The sequence below is a fragment of the Filicampus tigris genome, chromosome 10, assembly GCF_054856515.1.
Source record: "Filicampus tigris isolate MCC_2025a chromosome 10, RoL_Ftig_1.0, whole genome shotgun sequence".
Taxonomy (NCBI): Eukaryota; Metazoa; Chordata; class Actinopteri; order Syngnathiformes; family Syngnathidae; genus Filicampus; species Filicampus tigris.
The window spans coordinates 16,806,261-16,824,111 of record NC_141226.1 but is presented as its reverse complement, the minus strand read 5'-3'; the positions used below and the strand labels follow the sequence as shown (position 1 = coordinate 16,824,111).

The 17,851-nt window shown below is 41.1% G+C and overlaps 1 protein-coding gene and 1 long non-coding RNA gene across 3 annotated transcripts in view; one reads left to right on the top strand and one right to left on the bottom strand.

Moving 5' to 3' along the window:
• The window catches only part of LOC147141072 (uncharacterized), a 117,588-nt gene that overhangs the window by 894 nt on the left and 98,843 nt on the right, over positions 1-17,851 (bottom strand). Inside the window, exon 6 of one of the 2 annotated variants that reach the window (XR_015088317.1) lies at positions 2,102-2,198. The exons of the other annotated variant lie outside the window; for it this stretch is intronic. This is a non-coding gene — a long non-coding RNA (uncharacterized LOC147141072). Of the gene's footprint in view, positions 1-2,101; positions 2,199-17,851 lie in introns of those variants that run through there. 2 annotated transcript variants of the gene reach the window in all.
• The window catches only part of cdh2 (cadherin 2, type 1, N-cadherin (neuronal)), a 59,988-nt gene that overhangs the window by 22,172 nt on the left and 19,965 nt on the right, over positions 1-17,851 (top strand). The window contains exon 3 of the mRNA XM_086042601.1: positions 12,905-13,116. Coding sequence (XP_085898727.1) covers positions 12,905-13,116 — 212 coding nt within the window. The remainder of the gene's footprint in view (positions 1-12,904; positions 13,117-17,851) is intronic.

Genomic DNA, 17,851 nt, shown 5'->3' with positions numbered 1-17,851 from the left:
CTTGTGATCTCAAAGTCTGTACGCTGTCTTTTTGTCGAGCTCACCAAAGCATGACCTCCGACGACTAATTATTTGCCCTCCGATGACATGCCGTTGTTGAATGTTCCTTAAAATAGGTTGGCTAGGTTTGTCTAAGAAAGCAGAATGAGCTTGTGGTGGGTGGGTTCAATCCTGACACTGTATGAATGATTTATGGTCGCATGCTCCCATATAAGGTTTGCAGAATTGCACTGCGGATTGGCAGCGAGCTGGCCATGGACAGTGAGTTACAGCCCACCCGCCTTCAGCACTGATCATTAGCACTTCCAACACACTGGGATATTAAAGTTTGTTTTACAGCTCCCCATCAACAACCATGCAGGGCTGCAGATTATTGAATTCATATAATATGGGTTATAAAGGCTGTACGTCTTTCGTGTCCATGTCGTGGTCTCTGGATACTGTGGTCCTGGAGGCTCACGGGCTGCTAATTAGCAGATGTGTCATGCCCTGACCTCTGGAGATATTACTACAAGTAAAATTTTACGATTGCTGGAAATAGTTTTATCATCGCAATCATGACATTTCTGTATGAAGTTCAATCCATCTGAGCATGCTCATATCCAATCACTTTGTTCAGCAAGACGTACAGTACAAGCAATATTAAATGGTTATTTAGCTGTCCCTACATCCAAAGTACTTTAAATGTGTTTGTTTATTTTAAACTGTTACTACTCATGCGTCCATTGCACTGGAGTGAACATTGAGCAATAAAACAGTCAGGTGGCTCAACCCCCCCACCCCTATATAGTACTGTGGTCCAGAGATTGGAAATTCAGGTCCAGAAAGTAAAAACCCTGCCACAGTTTTGGTTTGCGCCACAGGTGCTTCGAATCAACTGAGGTCGATTACCTGCCGGTTGAGTAGAAGCACCTGTGGCTAAAGCCAAACTGAGTCAGGGTTTTTGAACCTGGATTTCCCATCTCTGCTGTAGTCTTAAGTTACCACTATTTTTTTGTTTTAATTACCCTTTTTCACAGCAGGTTTTACACTAATGAACACAAAACCAATGTCCTCAATTATATTTCAATCCATTTTGCTGGTGATCTGCATAAGGGTACATTGATTCGCCATGTGGGTCAATACAATACCACTGGAGCCGTCCAACCCCACAATCACATTGTCACCAGGACTTAGTCTGCTAACTCACAACCATATTGACAAAGAAACTTAAATAGAAAACGCTATGAATTGTTTACACTTTATGTTCAGCCTTGGTGAAGGTCCGTGCTCTACTTGTAGTGGCATTTTAAAGTTGTATCATCATAACGGCCTTAGTAAATCAACAAATCCTATGGTGACCAAGACTTGCACAGTAATGTACACAGTTATACCAACTCCAATGTTGAATCAATCTTGTGGTCAATTGAGGATAACAGTCTGCAATTAGCATTAGATTTAGAAATAAAACTAGCCACAGACCTTATATTGTGTTCTGCGGCTCAGAGGAAAAGGCTCAATTCTGGTAATCGAAAGTTTGAAGAGCAAATCAGTCCACCTGGAACAATTTAATCCCCCTAACCATTTCCAACAAGGAAGACGTGTCTGTTTAATGTTCCTGCCAACTATACATTTGTCCAACTCTGACCGGATCTTTGTAATGAGAGAGAATCTCCATATTCATCAAAGCTACTCTGTCTTCTCTACGTCAAGTTCATTCGAGCATTTCCTGTTTCGTTAGCAGCATCTGCAACAAAGAAACATCTTCCCATCTGCCATCAAACGTCTTAGTCTGGGATTAATTCAGAATTGTCAGGAATGAGTTTTTCAGTGGAAGAAAGAAACTAAGACTAACAGAGAGGCATATCAGGAGTTGGTGGCGGATTATGCGGAAAGAGTTTGATGTTTAATCACTCCTTGTGCATAAGGCGTGTAAAAGGGAGATAGAATGGCGCTTTCCAGTAAGCTCTAATGGAAGCGCGATGTCCGTCTGGTGAGTCTTGCCTCTGTTGGAGTAACATACCGTGAACTCGCACAAATGTGTGTTTCCCTGAGAGCCTCCACTGAAGCAGAATGATAGAACAAGACTGACCCAGCACAGAACCCCATTTCTCCTCTGCCTCTCATCTCTTGCTCGACACTCGGCGGCTTGATTAGGGTGACGCACGGCCGAGGTATCATGCCTTTATTGCGTTTTTATGACACTGCGGCTGTCCTGCCTGAAAGTAGAGCATAATCAGACTGTCATCGTGCCTAAAGCAACACTGCTGCCGTTTTACCAGCTTGAAAAGAATTGTTTTGATGGTTGCCTTGTTAAAATAACGACAATATGATACTGTCAAGGCTACCTACTTGAGCAGCGGTCAATAATGACGGTAGTTGAGCACCAAGCTTCTTTGCCAGCAGCAGAAGTTGTCCAATTTAGCCAAATGCCAAAGGAATAGGACAATGTTTACTTCCAGGCATGATGTTATAATACTAATGTTTTATTTCCAATGTTTGACTTGCCTTTGACTTTTACGCTCTTGATTTGTATTAACTCATTCACTGCCATTGACGAATTTACAGTATCTGTCTTTTCACAGTCCAGCCATTCAATCCCAGGAATTTATATTTTTTCTGAATCTTTTTCAAACGTTAGGGTAAAAGACGATCTGAGAATGTCTGGCATTGAATGAGTTAACCACAGTGGATTGTAGTTCAATTCCATTTCCCAACTGTAGGGAGACTCGCGAAGGAGCCAAATAATAGCTTTGCCTCACTTAGGGATGAATCTGTAGGGTTAAAGATGAACAACAAGAGCAAACCTTTCAATGTTTGTGCAGAGACTGTGGCACCGTATCGTTTGTGCCACTGCTGTTATATTTTGTGACCCTGATGAACATGGCTGGCACTGCAAGGTGACACAACATTCCATCATTCCTCACATTAAAAAACCCAAGGTCTGGAAACATTTCTACAGGCGGTCTTTTCCAAGCGAAGACAGATTTGTACATGGTCATGCTTGTGGTTCGTTGTTATGTTATAGCTTCAGACAAACTGAGGACAGATGTGTTTGGAGTCATTTCCAACCCCCCACTCTGATGCCCTCCGCCCCATTCCTTCCTCCCCCTTCTTGATTCCCCTTTCTCTTCCGCCCCCCTTCCACTTCCCCTAATCTGGGACTCATTGTGTCTGTAATAAAGCACAGCTGCACACAGCCCTCTCCGCAACCACTCAGTTGAGCTGATTACATGGGAGTAAGAGTCCAGTCACACAGCCATGCTCCCTTAACACAGATAATACACGTTAGAGGGTACGCTCCTTGTGTCGGACCCATGCCAGTACTAATCGCTGACACCTGACGTTGCATTTGTGCCAGTGTACTTAAAGCAGAGGTCCAGTTCATGATGTTAAACACTAAGATTTACTAAGATTCCACATGGTGGGAGCTGAAATGCGTGTTCGCTTGAGCAGAATGAGCGCACTGATGATGGTTGTTTTGCACATAATCTGCTATGATTGTGGTCTTTTACTAAGATCACAAATAGCGCCTACTAAATTATGTGTTAACTCACTGAGCGATTGCGTGTGCCGTTGGCAACAGATGCCAAAAGTGTTGGAGATTTTTGAAAAGTGTGTTTCCTTAGGAAGCGATGATGGATTTCATCATGCAACATTTGGGAGGGCACCGCAAGTGAAAAATTAAGTTTGACGTGATAGAATTGAAAGTGTAAGTGCAAGACGAAAAAACATTGCTAAGTCACACAACAGAATTATACCGCACCAATAATTTTGGGAAAGCCAGCAACCACATAAAAGCTACGTTTTGGTTGATTTGATTCATCCCGAGTGCATGGCAATCGGATGCATCTGCCTATCCTTTGGAATGTTGCTTTTAAAACTTGGGACAGCTTTCCTGGGAGAGGCCTGCAGCAATTGTCACCGCACCGATGAAATGACACAGATGTATGGAAATGCAGAGTTGAAAGGAGTTTACCGTATTTTCCGGACTATAAGTCGCTCCAGAGTACAAGTCGCACCAGCCATAAAATGCATAATAAAGAAGAAAAAAAACATATGTAAGTCACACTGAAGTATAAGTCGCATTTTTGGAGGAAATTAATTGTGCTCTTAGTACACATTTCCACCGAGCTACAATGGTAACATTTAACTAACATTCACACATATAGCGTACAAGAAAGTTACGGTAAGATAACTTTAAACTCACCAAAACGGTTGTAGATCAATTAAATAAGTCTTTTATTTATCCCCGACTGTGTAGAATGTTTCCAAGTCTCCAAAAGTATTTATGTATTCGGTCGTAATTATCTCTTTGTTCTCTTACCCGCTCTCAGCTCCGTACGTGTGGCTGATGCAAGACCCCAGCCAGTGTCTTAAAGCAACAGTACACTATTTTGGATAGATGTATATATTTATAGGCAGTCAAATTGTCTTTATCATAATATTTTAAGCAGTTATTTATCAAAATGATAGATTTCAACCATTTAAATTATTCATGCATTTTAATAGCTTTTAGGATGTATCTTTGTTTCTTTAAGAAGAGCCCAACTGGGGACCAGAGTTGAGAACTAGCATTAGCTATAACCTCTACATGCATCACATCAGCTGCAAGTTTGTGTCTATGTTTGACTGCATTGTCCCTGTCAAATAAAGATTATTATTATTATGTGGGTTACAATAAGATGTGAAATTATACACACTATACATGTTATTCTGCCCGTTGTAAAGTCAATATGTAATGCAGGTTTATATGCAGCCTTCGAACGCCCTCCTGTGGTTGTTTGGTGTATTGTTTGCTGACGTTGAAAAGGAAAGAGATATAATATAATGTGTTAATAATTTCAAACATAAGTCGCTCCAGAGTATAAATCGCACCCCCGGCCAAACTATGAAAAAAAACTGTGACTTATAGTCCAAAAAATACGGTTTATGAAATGGCATGACTCCTTCTTGAGACTGGTTCCAAGTAAGCCCTTAAGTCATTCAGAAGCTCTGATATTGTATCACTGAATAGACGATAGGTTGCGGTTATTTTTGTTGGCATGTCAGAAATGTTTACACGACTGGAAAGGTAGTTCCTGCTGCCTCTAATTTTGCTTGGGCTTCGCATGCCCGTTTACACCTACCTTTTCTGACGTGCTATTTAACGACGCAGTATTAGCCACTGCAGTTCATCTCAGTATTGACAAATCACATTGCGCATGCAAAATTCATCTATTTATACATACTACCCCAGAAACACGCAGCCAATTTAATTTGAAGCAGCCCTGGTTGCCACATGTCATTAGATCACCTTCCACATCTTAGTCAATCCGGCTGCAATATTGCAAAAATTAACACTTTATTTTTGTGGAATTCTGAGGTGATAGTCCCTTAAACAGTTTTGTTTAATATCACAAACCATTTATGAAGAGTACAGTCAATGTTTTAATTAAGTTTACTCTCAACTCAAAATTCTTTGGAGGTTCAACGGTACTTTGTCATTTCCATGCAACATAATTCTGTGTGCATTATGTGAGACGAGAACTAGTAGCTGTAGTGTTTCAATTTGGCTGGTGGGATGGTGCTGAATTCCTTCAACACAGAAATAAAAAATGCGGTCATGATGCATGTGAAAGTGAGCAGTCCTAATAGAAAAGTGTCTCTTTTTCAAATTGGAAGGCAGAACTTCATTAAACATAAAAAATCATCTGTTTCGCCAACCATGTTTCTACTAACAGGCCTGTGAGTGATATCGAAAACATCACTAATTCGGGAGGTAAAGTCCATTATGATGTAACAAGAAGCAGATATACAAATGTCGAGGCCAGAACAATTCTGGGATTCATATTTCTATTTTTTTGGGGGGTGTAACCTTGCAACCGCACTGTAGTTTGTCTACGATGGCAAAAGCTAGGGCATCCAGGTCAGCTATTTTTTTGGGGGGTGTAACCTTGTAACCGCACTGTAGTTTGTCTACCATGGCAACAGCTAGGGCATCCAGGTCAGCTTTTGCGAATATCACAGTAATCGCAAAAGCTTTTAAATGGATTTCTTTGTCTCTGGTTGGCAGACAACTTTGTCATCCATTTAAAATAATGATGCCTTCATCCTTGAGATAGACTTTCACCAGCAACCATTTTCTTATATTCACTCTCTTGATTTCGTCGGCGGCTAAATGGATGTGGGGAGGAGGTCATGCAGGTTAAAATAGATTGGTGGAGACTAGAGATATCAGTTGTAGCTCAACGCTTCCACCAAACACATTCGACGCAACAAGATGACATTTTCACATGCTCAAATGTATGTTTTCCATCTGCTTTGTCTGTGCAAGTCAAGCAGCACATAAACTGTCGGAGCAGATAAGCTTGAAAGCTTTTAAGGGCAATGTTGTCCTTGTCAATTGTACTGTGTTTTTATGCTTTTCTTTCTTTGTCAAGCGCAGACTAATTGTCTTTCAAGCGAAATTTGACACGTATTGATTCAAACGTGCTATGGCAAATGCACACACATCGTGTGTATTGGCAGCTGCCCTAATCCTTCCCTTTGAAGAGGCTTCTTTTTCCTTGCTCGCATTGTTTTAAAGACTTTTTTTTTTTGCCCCCTTTCCCCCCCACAGCCTTTCACTAGAAGCAGCGCCTGTGTTGCCTCGGGTTGGTTCGTTTTGTTATCATGAAGGGCTTTTAAAGAAAGACTCCTCGGTATTTCGGGGAGTGTGGCACGGGGCACGTGAGTTTGAAAAAAATAAAAATACAAAAAATTATAATGGTAGGTAGCTGTAAATGCAACCCACCAACTGACTCATTGGCTTTGTCTGGCTGGAAAAAAACATTTAGTTAGACATCCCAGCAGATTAGATTTGACTCTGTCTCTTCAGAAATGTTAAAATTGATTCTAGAATTGTGTGGTTATACATTTTAGGGTGTGCAAATGGTTCAGAAAATGCACATTGTCTTATGCCTGAGAATAAGTGTCTCAGATGCCATCACACAGTATAATCGTGAGTTCCAGCGGCCGTCAGCCTCATCTCCTTTTGTCTGCTGCTTTGTTTCTCGGCCAGGAAAGGAGGTCCTTTGCAAAATTGTCTTTCAACAGACAGCCTACTCACAGCCTGCTCTATACGTGTGTTCGCGTTTGTGTTTGTAATTGCAAGCAATGGAGCGTGTTACTTGCGCTCGTCATTTCAGTGGAATTTTTATTGTTATATATATTTAATTAGCTCACATTTGCCAACTAGTTCTGTCGTTATTGATATACAATTTATATCTCCTAAAGACACGCCAACTCATTTACTGTACGCATAAGAAATGAGCTCGAGATGCCAAGATGGTTATCGCATGACATCGCTTGGAGACATGAGGATTAGAATCCTCCCTGCGCTACTATTTGTGAAGCACATCACATTTGAAGGCGCCTTGTCATGCACGATGATTGTAAGAACGATAATAGCCAATGGTCTGCTGCTTGCACTACTAAGTGAACGGTGAGCTGAGTGAGCACACGGGCGGTTTGACAGTTTGTCAGAATTTAATCATATTCTAATGTATGACGCGCCAATTTCATCAAAATTGATAACATGCAGTTTGCTCGGCGGTCAGTCTCTGTGGGTAATGGCTTTGTCTTCCCCGTACATTCATTTGCACAACCTTTGGTCTGTGGAAATCAAAGATCTAATGAACTGTGCGCTTTATTTTTGTCCCTCTAAAGCTCCTGGTTTAATCTGATTTATTAGTGAATGAACACCAGGATCACGTTTATATTGAACATCAACTCTGCATCTGATTGAATCCTCAAACCAACCGTTCTCTTCCCCATGTCCATAGCCAATGGAAAATAGTCAACTATTTTGTGGTTTTAAATGAGGAAAATTGTCAACTACATTTCTCAAACCACTTCTAGAACCTTTCTATGCTGTCCATCTGTTTGCCAGAATGCGGCTAGGTTGTTACTCGCCCGCTGCACAGATGACAAATATGCATTCTGTCAGGAATTTAATGGAAACAATATGTCTCCACTCCTTCGTGCAGACAAACTGGGCGGAATTCTTTGACCGCATTTACTTCCTAACCCAAATAAGTGCTAAAGCAAGGATTCTGCAGCCTACAACCTTTATTTGATTTGTCAAGTTGTCTCATTTCTTATTTAAGACAACGCGGATTTCCCAGCCATTGCATTGAGGGCAGCACATGACAGATGATATTTATTGCGGGTATAGCGAACATGGTTAAGTTTCCCACGTGCTGAAAAGCAGAGCCGAGGCCACTGACATCACAGCACAAGTCACCTAATCTGTTTCTCCATAAAAAAAAAATAAAAAAAACTCAGCATGCTGATGGTCCCTGTGGGGAAACCTTTGGCACACTTACGCTTGTTTCTGCTTTTCCTCTCTCAGAAAATGTAAGTCAGGAACTTTTCAACGGCTGTCATCAAAAAGGTCTTATTAGATCATCAAAAAGAGTTGCTTCACTGATGGAAGTGCAGTACTGTCATTTCATCATGGCACTTCAATATGTTTATTACAGCAGCGTATGGTTGCTGAAATAGTGCCCTAGTCACAGTCTGAATGGAAAAGACTGAAGTTTCTTAACAACCTGCATTTGTTTTGTTTGACCAAACCAGTGGTTAAAAGGTAAATGTGAGTTTAGGGAATGGCCTTCATGGCATGAGATAACAGGGTGGAAGAATAGCTTCTATAACATGAAAATGGCCAAAACTGAGATGAAAGGTTAGTATCAAAGCTAATCTGCTGGATTCTTTATAAAGTAGAAGATTATATGGCCACGGTGCAGCTATTCACAGTGGGCCCAATATGTAAGATTTACCCAGATTTTTTTTTTTTTTTTTTTTTTAATCACATTTGCATCATGGTTCCATTATACGGTTACATTGGCACAATTCCGGCAAGCTTTGTGAAAGGCCTATTGGACATCCTAATAACTGTTTAATGCATCACTCAAGTATCAAACCAACTCTCCTTCAATAACATACGCTTAACAATATCAGCACAGCAATGCCCTGATATCTGCCGAAAGGTAAAGCTTAACTTTATCAACTCCCGGCTCCAGTGACACAATAATCCACACAATGCTTGGCTATGATTGTACTGTATTTTCAAATATTTTTATTTGCTTAACATATCTCTGTAAATAACCTCCCTCTGAGCTTGTCCTTTGTGGCTAACCCGCAGACATCCTGACTTTCAAAGTCTTAGAAGAAAAAAAAAAAGATAGTCAACTTAAATTCTCTTTTTGCAGATAAACTGATTTTGCCTGGGGAATAAGGGGCTATCACTAAATGTCACTCTAAGAAGCTCACAGTGGATGGTTTCGTTAAGATATATTTTGCTGGAGTACTTAGTACTTTATGTGGGATTAGACTACCAATGGAGAGCGGCAAAGGTATTTTCCTCCTGGTCAAAGCACACCCTTTTTACCCTCTGCAAATACGTCTATACAGTAGCACTATCAAAGAAGGCAACGCCGTATTTGGTTATTTTTCTTCTCTTGTTAATATAGCTGTAAAGTAATACTAATGTAATAATAGTGAAAATGTGAAAATGTAATATTAGCAATGTGAAAATGACATCCTTTAGGGGTCATTTTTCCTTGAATCAGGCAAGCATCCAAATCTGTTATCCACTCATTCTACCATGGTGCTTATCACTGCGTATTGCAATGTGGATGAGTGTGATAAGAGAAAGTCCTATCAGAATGCATTTTGAGGGACATCTTCATAATGTATTCTTAGCAGGAGTCCTCAGATTTAACGTGAAAAACCACTCAAAGAATGTGATTTAACCACACAAACCAAGTTGAGTCACTTTGAACTTTTACGAACCGTTAAAGGGTTACACTTGAATTGAGCATAAACACTTAATGTAATGTTTTCATGTAAAAACCGTTGCATATTTTCAGACCAACTATTTAGTGCTTGGAATGCTTTGCTCGTTTGAAGTGCGTTACTATAACGCCTTCAAGGACTTTAATCTGGCAAAAGGCAAATGTCCTTATTTGCAGATCCAAGCTGTAGCTCCAAGCAGTTGACTGTCTGAAGAATACTGAGTTTTCCGGATAAATGGGAATGTACCAGAATCTCACATTTGAGCTTATGTGAGTAAACGTTTGCAAATGATTTTCAATTCTGTTCTGTAGCAAAGCACAGCATCGCCTTTAGAGTCTAGTCACCCTGACTAGGTCATCTAGGTCCAGCTCTCTCTTAAGGTGTTATGTTCTATAAAGGCATTTTGTTGTGTTAGCGGTAAAGCAGACAATTATGTAATTGAGGAAATTCTCTTAAACTGCAAATTAGAGAAAAGTGCAACTGGGAAGGATAACAAACATTTACATATTCGCAAAGCAGCAAAAATGTGGTAAGAATTGCAGATTGCACTGGTTTGAAGCATGACTTCAGTAAATAATTTGGAGGTTTTGCGCAGCACATTCAGTGGGATCATCTCACTTCCTCTAGACTTGGTTAGGGTTTGTGTTATGTTCCCATTTGCTTGGATGGGGAATAGGTATAGTTTTTGGATCGATATGCATGTATGTATTGCAAAGAGTAACTGTCAACTGTTGATGACCTCACTTATTGGAAGGGAATGATGGTGCATAATGGGATGATCTCCCGTGAGATTGTTCCACTTTGTCCCATTTACAGCACATTTGAGGGACTGCAACAGTCGAGCAGGCCTAAACTTGGAGATTGCGTAAAATGTGCAATCACAGTCCACATTCCAAATGACTGAATTAAATGCGTCTTTCTGTATTGCTCTCTAACCATTTGTGTGCGTCTAAGTATGAATGTTCACGTGATGGAGCAAACAATAGAGAGGCACTATGGTACTTGGGGTTAGCCAGGGTTTTTGTGTTGCTTGTCAGTGATTGGGGGGGTGCATACAAACCTTGAATAGGATCATTGAGTTGGAGGTAATTCCGGACCCCGGTGCAGGGCATTAGTTGGACAGGCCATTCTGCTGACGGGCCCGTTTGTCCCACTCGCCCCCTCCTTTTTTAACCCCCAGACCCCTCCCTGCTGCATCGGCATTTCTTTCCGCACTGAAGCCTTTATCGTTGTACCCATGACGACATGTCTGATGGGGCGTGGCAGCTAAGCTCTCATTTGGCCCTGTAGTGTGAGGAGCCAACGTGTCCAGATATAGATTGCAATAGCTCTGCCTACACATTGGATTTTTCAACTTTGATAAATGAATCCACACACAAGGGACATTCCAATTTATTATCCTTGGAGGTGGTTGTTCTCGCTGAGAATTTGTGGCGTGAGTCAGGAATGTGGAGCCACCATGGGATGTTGTGATCTCCAAATTTCAGACAATGTTCAGGAGTTTAAGCTTAGCTCAGCTAAAGAACTCATGGGGGGGACATTGCTATTAAGTCACATATTCACTGCACGCATTTGACAAAAGCTAGGACACAGAAACCATGGTCTCTTGAGTACAAAAATATATTTTTCAGCTTTCTTCCCATGTGGCTGTTCTGTTTAAACAGCACACACAGAATTGGGGAACGAAGTCAAACCAGCAATTTTACCCCTTTGGAGGTAGCATCAGAGCTGAAGCAGAGGCGGGATGGCGTAACCTGTGTATAAAAGAATTCTACAATGCCAAGATGGGGGATGTGAAGTTTAATAGTTGACACTCACTTCTCCTGCCCTGTTGTCTTGAAAGCAAGAGTTGCTGTACAAAGTGATAAGTAGTTTATGTCACACCGTACACTAGTGCTGACGTCATCAAATTATCTAATGCTGGATGTGATGTTACTATGTGAAACCGCATACAGCTGCGGCATCTCTACGGATCTACTGTTATGACTCTGGCACACCAATTTTGCAGGATCACTAGAGTTAAAGTCACAGGAAAATATATATGTATAGAGTTGGCGCACAAGCCAAGTAATAAACAAAACATTCATCTCTGTCATCACACTTTTATTACAAAAAAGGCGTGGAAAATTCTGGCTATTAATTAGGCCTCGAGGTTAAACTTATGATCTCAAGTCGATCTACTACATCCTCCACTCAACCCCAGAGGAACTTCATCAAAGTGCAAATGATTCTCCGGAGAGGGTCTTAGGCCCCCAAGGTAGCAGCAGAAAGAAAGATGAGGTGCCCCCTTGCAGGCTTTTGTTAAATAATGCCCGTATCCGCTTGAATAATTCAAAGCAGCAACAGCAGAGCTTCTGCACTATACACCTGGAATGCTTTTCTATCTTTGCCTTTGTGCCATTTTGTGCACTGTAAAGATGAGAGTTGCGAACTGGGGAAGCCGGCCAAGGCAAAAGGATCATATAATAATAAATGTGGGTGTTTTTCTGTCCATCTATTTCCGCTTTGCAATACTGTACTGCCACTCACTTATAACACGGTGTGGTAACGCTGCCACTGAGGCCCTCGCTTGGGGTGGATCCCCCATGAGACAACTGTCTTTGGAGTCTCTGTACATCTGTGTGTTGTGTGTATGCTGTGATGAAATAAACATCACAAGCCCTTACTCGTACCCGTGGAGGATTCATCCATCTAAGGCATCCCAGAATGCTGTGAGCAAAAAAAAGCTTGCATATGAAAGCTGATTATACACTACCGGTGCATACGGTACGTTGGACGCATGAATCTGCACATCAAATTGTAGTTACACTATTCCTTCTATTGGATCGCCCCCCATCCCCGGCAATCGCTCTTAAAGTTCAATTTCAGCTGCCTCCCCTTCAAACTCGATATTCCGCCGCACCTGTTTTGAGCTATACCTTTGGGGCACATCTTGAAGTGAATAATTTATGAGCATGAGGGAGGGAATCACCAAATCATTGTGGACCTTCCGTTGCTCTGTGTGTTTGTCCAGCTGTCTGTCTTCCACCTCCTTTGTCTTTGTGCTCTTTAAGGATTGTTTTTCACCACTGGACTCATTCTTAACTTTATCTCTCTCTTGCAGTGACATTTGTCGACTGCGGCCGAGGGGGTCTTGTGCGCTTCGAATGCAACAACCCGGAGGACTTCCGGATAGAAGCCAACGGGGTGGTCTACGCTGCCAGGAATCTGCAGCTCTCTAGACCCCAGACGTCACAGCTGCTGATCAAGGCCATTGACGACACTACTCAGCAGCAATGGATAACCCTTGTCAGTTTGACGCCCTCTGACCAGCAGGTGAGTGAGCAATACATCTATTATGCATGGGCATAATAATTAATTAATTGGATGAATCATGTGGAATTTAGAGTATTTAATTGTGTCCTGGAACAATTCATACGAAACGGAGTGCAGTAATTGGCTTCGATCAGAACAGGCACTGTTGATTCAGTCTGATGTAGTTTGGGGTCGAAAGCGCAACGTCATGACGACACTGAAGCAGGAGTTCAGGACATTCGGAAAGAGTCACCCTTCTCAGAAGAAAACTCCATTTATAGTTGATAAATAACATCTTTTAATGTTCCTTTGAGGTGATCAAGTGTATCCCTAGAACCTACAATTTATTTCCGTTGGTCCATTGTATTTGACTGCAATAGAAAGCTGGAATGATCAATTCTGCCCTCGCTTCAATCAACTTGCACTGATTACCCACACTGCACATTCACAGATGACTAGTTTCCCAAATTGTAGCAGGTGTTCCATGAGACAAGATGGATGCCTGCTAATTAAAAGTTAATGTGTCAATTTAGTTGGAGCACAAACATATACTTAACACGGTCAACGTCTAGCGAGAGCAGATGCGCAACGACTGCTCATAAAATAGATTTTCAGTGAGCGCGTCTTGTGATTGTAAGCTTATTGCTTCCGTGCCATCTCTACGAGACAGTAAGCATCTGTTTGAGCTCTCCTGGACAAGACAAGCAGTCGTCTGCGATTAATTACGTCGTCCAAGTGCTCATATGTCAACATTGTCTTTGGCCGAGGATAAGAGAAAGTTCACATTAAAGTGCACACGACATATCGGTCTTTCTTGTAGTCAGGAAATGAAAGAAACTTTTAAAGGCTTTCTAGGATTGTAGGTTTTCACTTAAGTGCCAGGGAATCATGTGATCCTGCTCAGCAAGACTCTACACAGACGAGACATGTTTTCTTTCAGTTTTACATGCTGGAGACCATCGCCAGACCTCTCGTGTTAACAGTAGAGCTGCCAAAGTCAAAAACAGCTGGTCAGGTTCCAATTTGTTTGGATCGGTCAAAAGAAAACTTTGATAGACGTGCACAAGTTGCCGCATCGCCCAATCAGTGCAAAGTATTGTACTGAATGTCCCGTCTTTTTCAAGCTGATCACATTAGACCAGTCCTATATTGATACTTGTGGAGAACTCCATTGAGTGAATTCATGTATCAAGTCTGGCTTTTGCCAGGTTAGGGAATTGTATCTAGCAAACTGGAATGGGGAAAAAATATCAAGAAATAGAAACCAAAATGAAGGTAGTAATGACAAACAATAAACATCAATTAACTCAAGCAATGCCTCTACAGTACTTAGTCACACAGCTACTGTTGAGCATCTATCAATAATGTTTTGATGAGTTCACAGTTCAGCACACAATGCAACACTCCATCTAGTTTACTTAATCAATATTACGAGTAAAGTGACAGCCAGGGATGATGTCGGGAAAGGGGAACGATGTATTTTTCTGTGGTCACAGATTAAAAACAAATTGTTGTGTTATTCTTGGGACCAGTAGGCACATCTCTTAGCCGGGAACTAAATTAAAGTTTTAGCCATAATGATTTCACAGCCTCTCCAAGCACAATCATTAGCCACACACAAATGCAACTGCGGGTATAGGTTTTAATGACACTATTAGTCACTGCTGTTGGTAAGATAAATACTTTTCCCAAACAGGTAAACTGTCAGCCATTTTTTTACCACATAAATCAGGCTACGCATCTGCATTGTGCGCATGATGATATCTTAATCACATCGGTGATTATTATTAGTTGTTTTTTTTTTTTTTTTTCATTATTATCACCGTGAGTGTTCTTGCCTTGGGAAGGAAGACATTTTAATCACCGACGACTAAACAATAACATCATTAGGATGAGACCATGTCTAGCGCCAATAGAACTGTGCAGCACAAAGCAACACTTAAGAAGCGGAAACAAGGGAGTTTTCTTAAAGGGTAAATCACACTTCAATGTTGAGGCCCTGAAGCTGTCAGGGATGTGTGTTTGTGTGTTTGTGTGTGTGGTTTGGGGCTTTACAGATAAGATAGACGTCGGCGTGAACAATCCCAACACGCCATTCATCATTCCCAACGCAGGTTGCAAATAATTGCTACTCTCACTCATGCCGATTTTAATAAGGTAACAGATATTTCTAAAGCATGACAGCTCTCTGTGTCTGCTTGCATAGTTTCTTGCGCGGTGTGTGAAAGCACAGCATAATCAAATTTCAAACATGATTAGTGGAAGCTGTCCGACAGTGGTCAGTGTGTGTGTTTGTGTGTGCGTAAGAGGTACACGGCCGTCAAAGGGTGGCAAAGTGGTAATTCATTTTTGTGGTTGCACAGCACTGTTTGAATATTCAAAGCAGGCACTATCCTGTTTAAGCACAGGGGTGGGGAAACAATGCTCAACATTTTTTTTTCTTTCTTACGACAAGTTGTGGGTAAAATGTTTGTGGGGTTTTATAAGAGTTTCTCTTAGTTTTTTATGTCTTTCTTTACAATATTACAGTGGGCTGGATTCATTTCTCTCATAGGCCATATATGGATTACAATCTGTATCTTCCCAACCTTGTTTTAGTTATGACTTCAAGGGATGAACCGATTTAACATACTGTTTTGTATTATTTATGTTTTTGTTCTATTTTTGTTCTTTCCCGCCTTGTGTTGAAGGTTATTGTAACTTTCCACGGCACTACTTCAGTCGCTTCTTCATGTCTCTGGAGCAGCATAGGCAATTTGAGCCATCTGTGTGTTTAGTGTCTGGCTTGCAGGTACCATCCTCCTTTGTTTCAAATCTCATTCATTACAGCTGAGGGAGGATGGCAGATCCATTATGGGAGCCGGTTGTGTCTGTGTGGGTGCATTTGATCAGGACATGAGATGAGGTTTGCCATTTAAAGCCTAGCGGTGCTGCTGTTGTACTCCTGCTATTGCACTAACTGCATGTCAAGGAGTGTTGTGCTGTATTGTTGATTGTTGAGACCAGGGAGGGATGCCTGACTGCATTTTGAGGAAATTTAATGATCTATTAATTTCTCTCTCAATGTTCTGAGCTGCTCCTTCAATGCCAGTGAAGTATAGGGGAAATAATTTTAGCATAATATGGATATAGCTCAACAGTCCATAGCTGAAGTAGTTGAGTAACTCACCAGCGCCTCTAGTGGATGCAAGTAGTGCTTGCCATTTTTCCTCAGTTGCTTGAAGAAGTTATTAATCGCCCAATAGTTTCACACAATTGACTAAATGTTTTCCCTTATCTATACCACATTTCTTTAAATTTAGGAGTAAGTAACGTATTTCATGTTTTTGTCACAGATGAGAAGTTGAGACTTCTCACCCAGGACCATAGTGTCGAAGGGGTTCTCGATTTACATTGACACTGACATAAGATGTTGTGAGGCTCGTCGCTTGTTAGATTTGTTCTGCAAGCCATAACTCATGTCCAGAGGCTGACCAGCCATGTTCCTGATGTCACTCTCTAGGCCACGCCTACATTAGAGACACACTGCTCATGCACACAGATGTTGTGACTACTTTATAAAACCAATTTATTTCCTCACATATTGCGTTTTTATTCAGCACGGTGGCATGTTTCTTTATTGATAAGACATTACAAAAAATTAGGGATGTTCCGATCAGGGTTTTATGACACCGATATCGATACCGATCATACATGAGTGAGATTGGCTGGTACAGATTCCAATCACATGGAATATCTGTATATTTTTCCATTTATTTATGGTGACTGCTATTATGCAATATTATTTTGGGGAAAAAAGCAGCCATATTATTGCCGTGAGTTTGACAAAAGTCTATATATATTTTCAAAAGCATGAAAAAATACAAAACCGTTGCTGGCACAATACAACAATTACTCAGTCACAAAGTTAACTGAAAAACTTAAATTTACCAGCTTTTAGTAACACCTTTTTTAACAGATCAAAATAATCAGCAGTCTCAACAGATTTAATTATGCAAAAAGTCAAATAAATGACATGCCACCTAAACATTGAATGGTTCAGAATATAATCAAAGTAGAAAAAATTAGTCACATGCAGGCTTCACTCAAATAAACTATTCACCGAGTTCCTAAATTGAAACGACTCAGGAACTTGGTTTATTTTCTTGTGCACAGACAAACTATCTTGAGCATTTGTCAATGAGGAAAAAAAGTCACTTTTAACCTTTTCGTAAATTATAAAATGATATAAATAGTGGGTCTGTTGCCCACAAGTGACCTACAATGTGTCTCCCTGTGGCAATAATGACACTTATACTGCACTGTGACAGTAAAGCATCATGCATAACAAGCTGCAGCGTGCGTGCCATACACCCTTTTGGAATGTGCCTCATTTTGAACATTGTCATTAAAAGCAGTACGAGCGAGCAAAAAACTCCCTTGTTAGACTCAACACTGACACAGGACTGACATCCGAGCTCCATTTAACACTTGTAAAACTTAAACAGGATAGTAAGCCTTCTTTTAGGAAACCTTGGATGCGACAATACACTATCTGGCGGAGCTCGATCAGCCAGAGCTACGTCTGTGAAGTATTTGCGTCCCGGTAGCACGTAGCTAGCGAGGCTCGAAGTGGGCGAGCAGACGGCGGAATCCGGTGTCTTCCACCACAGAGACTGGATGGTCATCAAGTCCGATACATTTCATTATTTTCCTGGTTATTTGCGTTAGCTTTTGCCTGTCGCGGTGATATGGGTTTGAGTTAGTCAGCACGGGC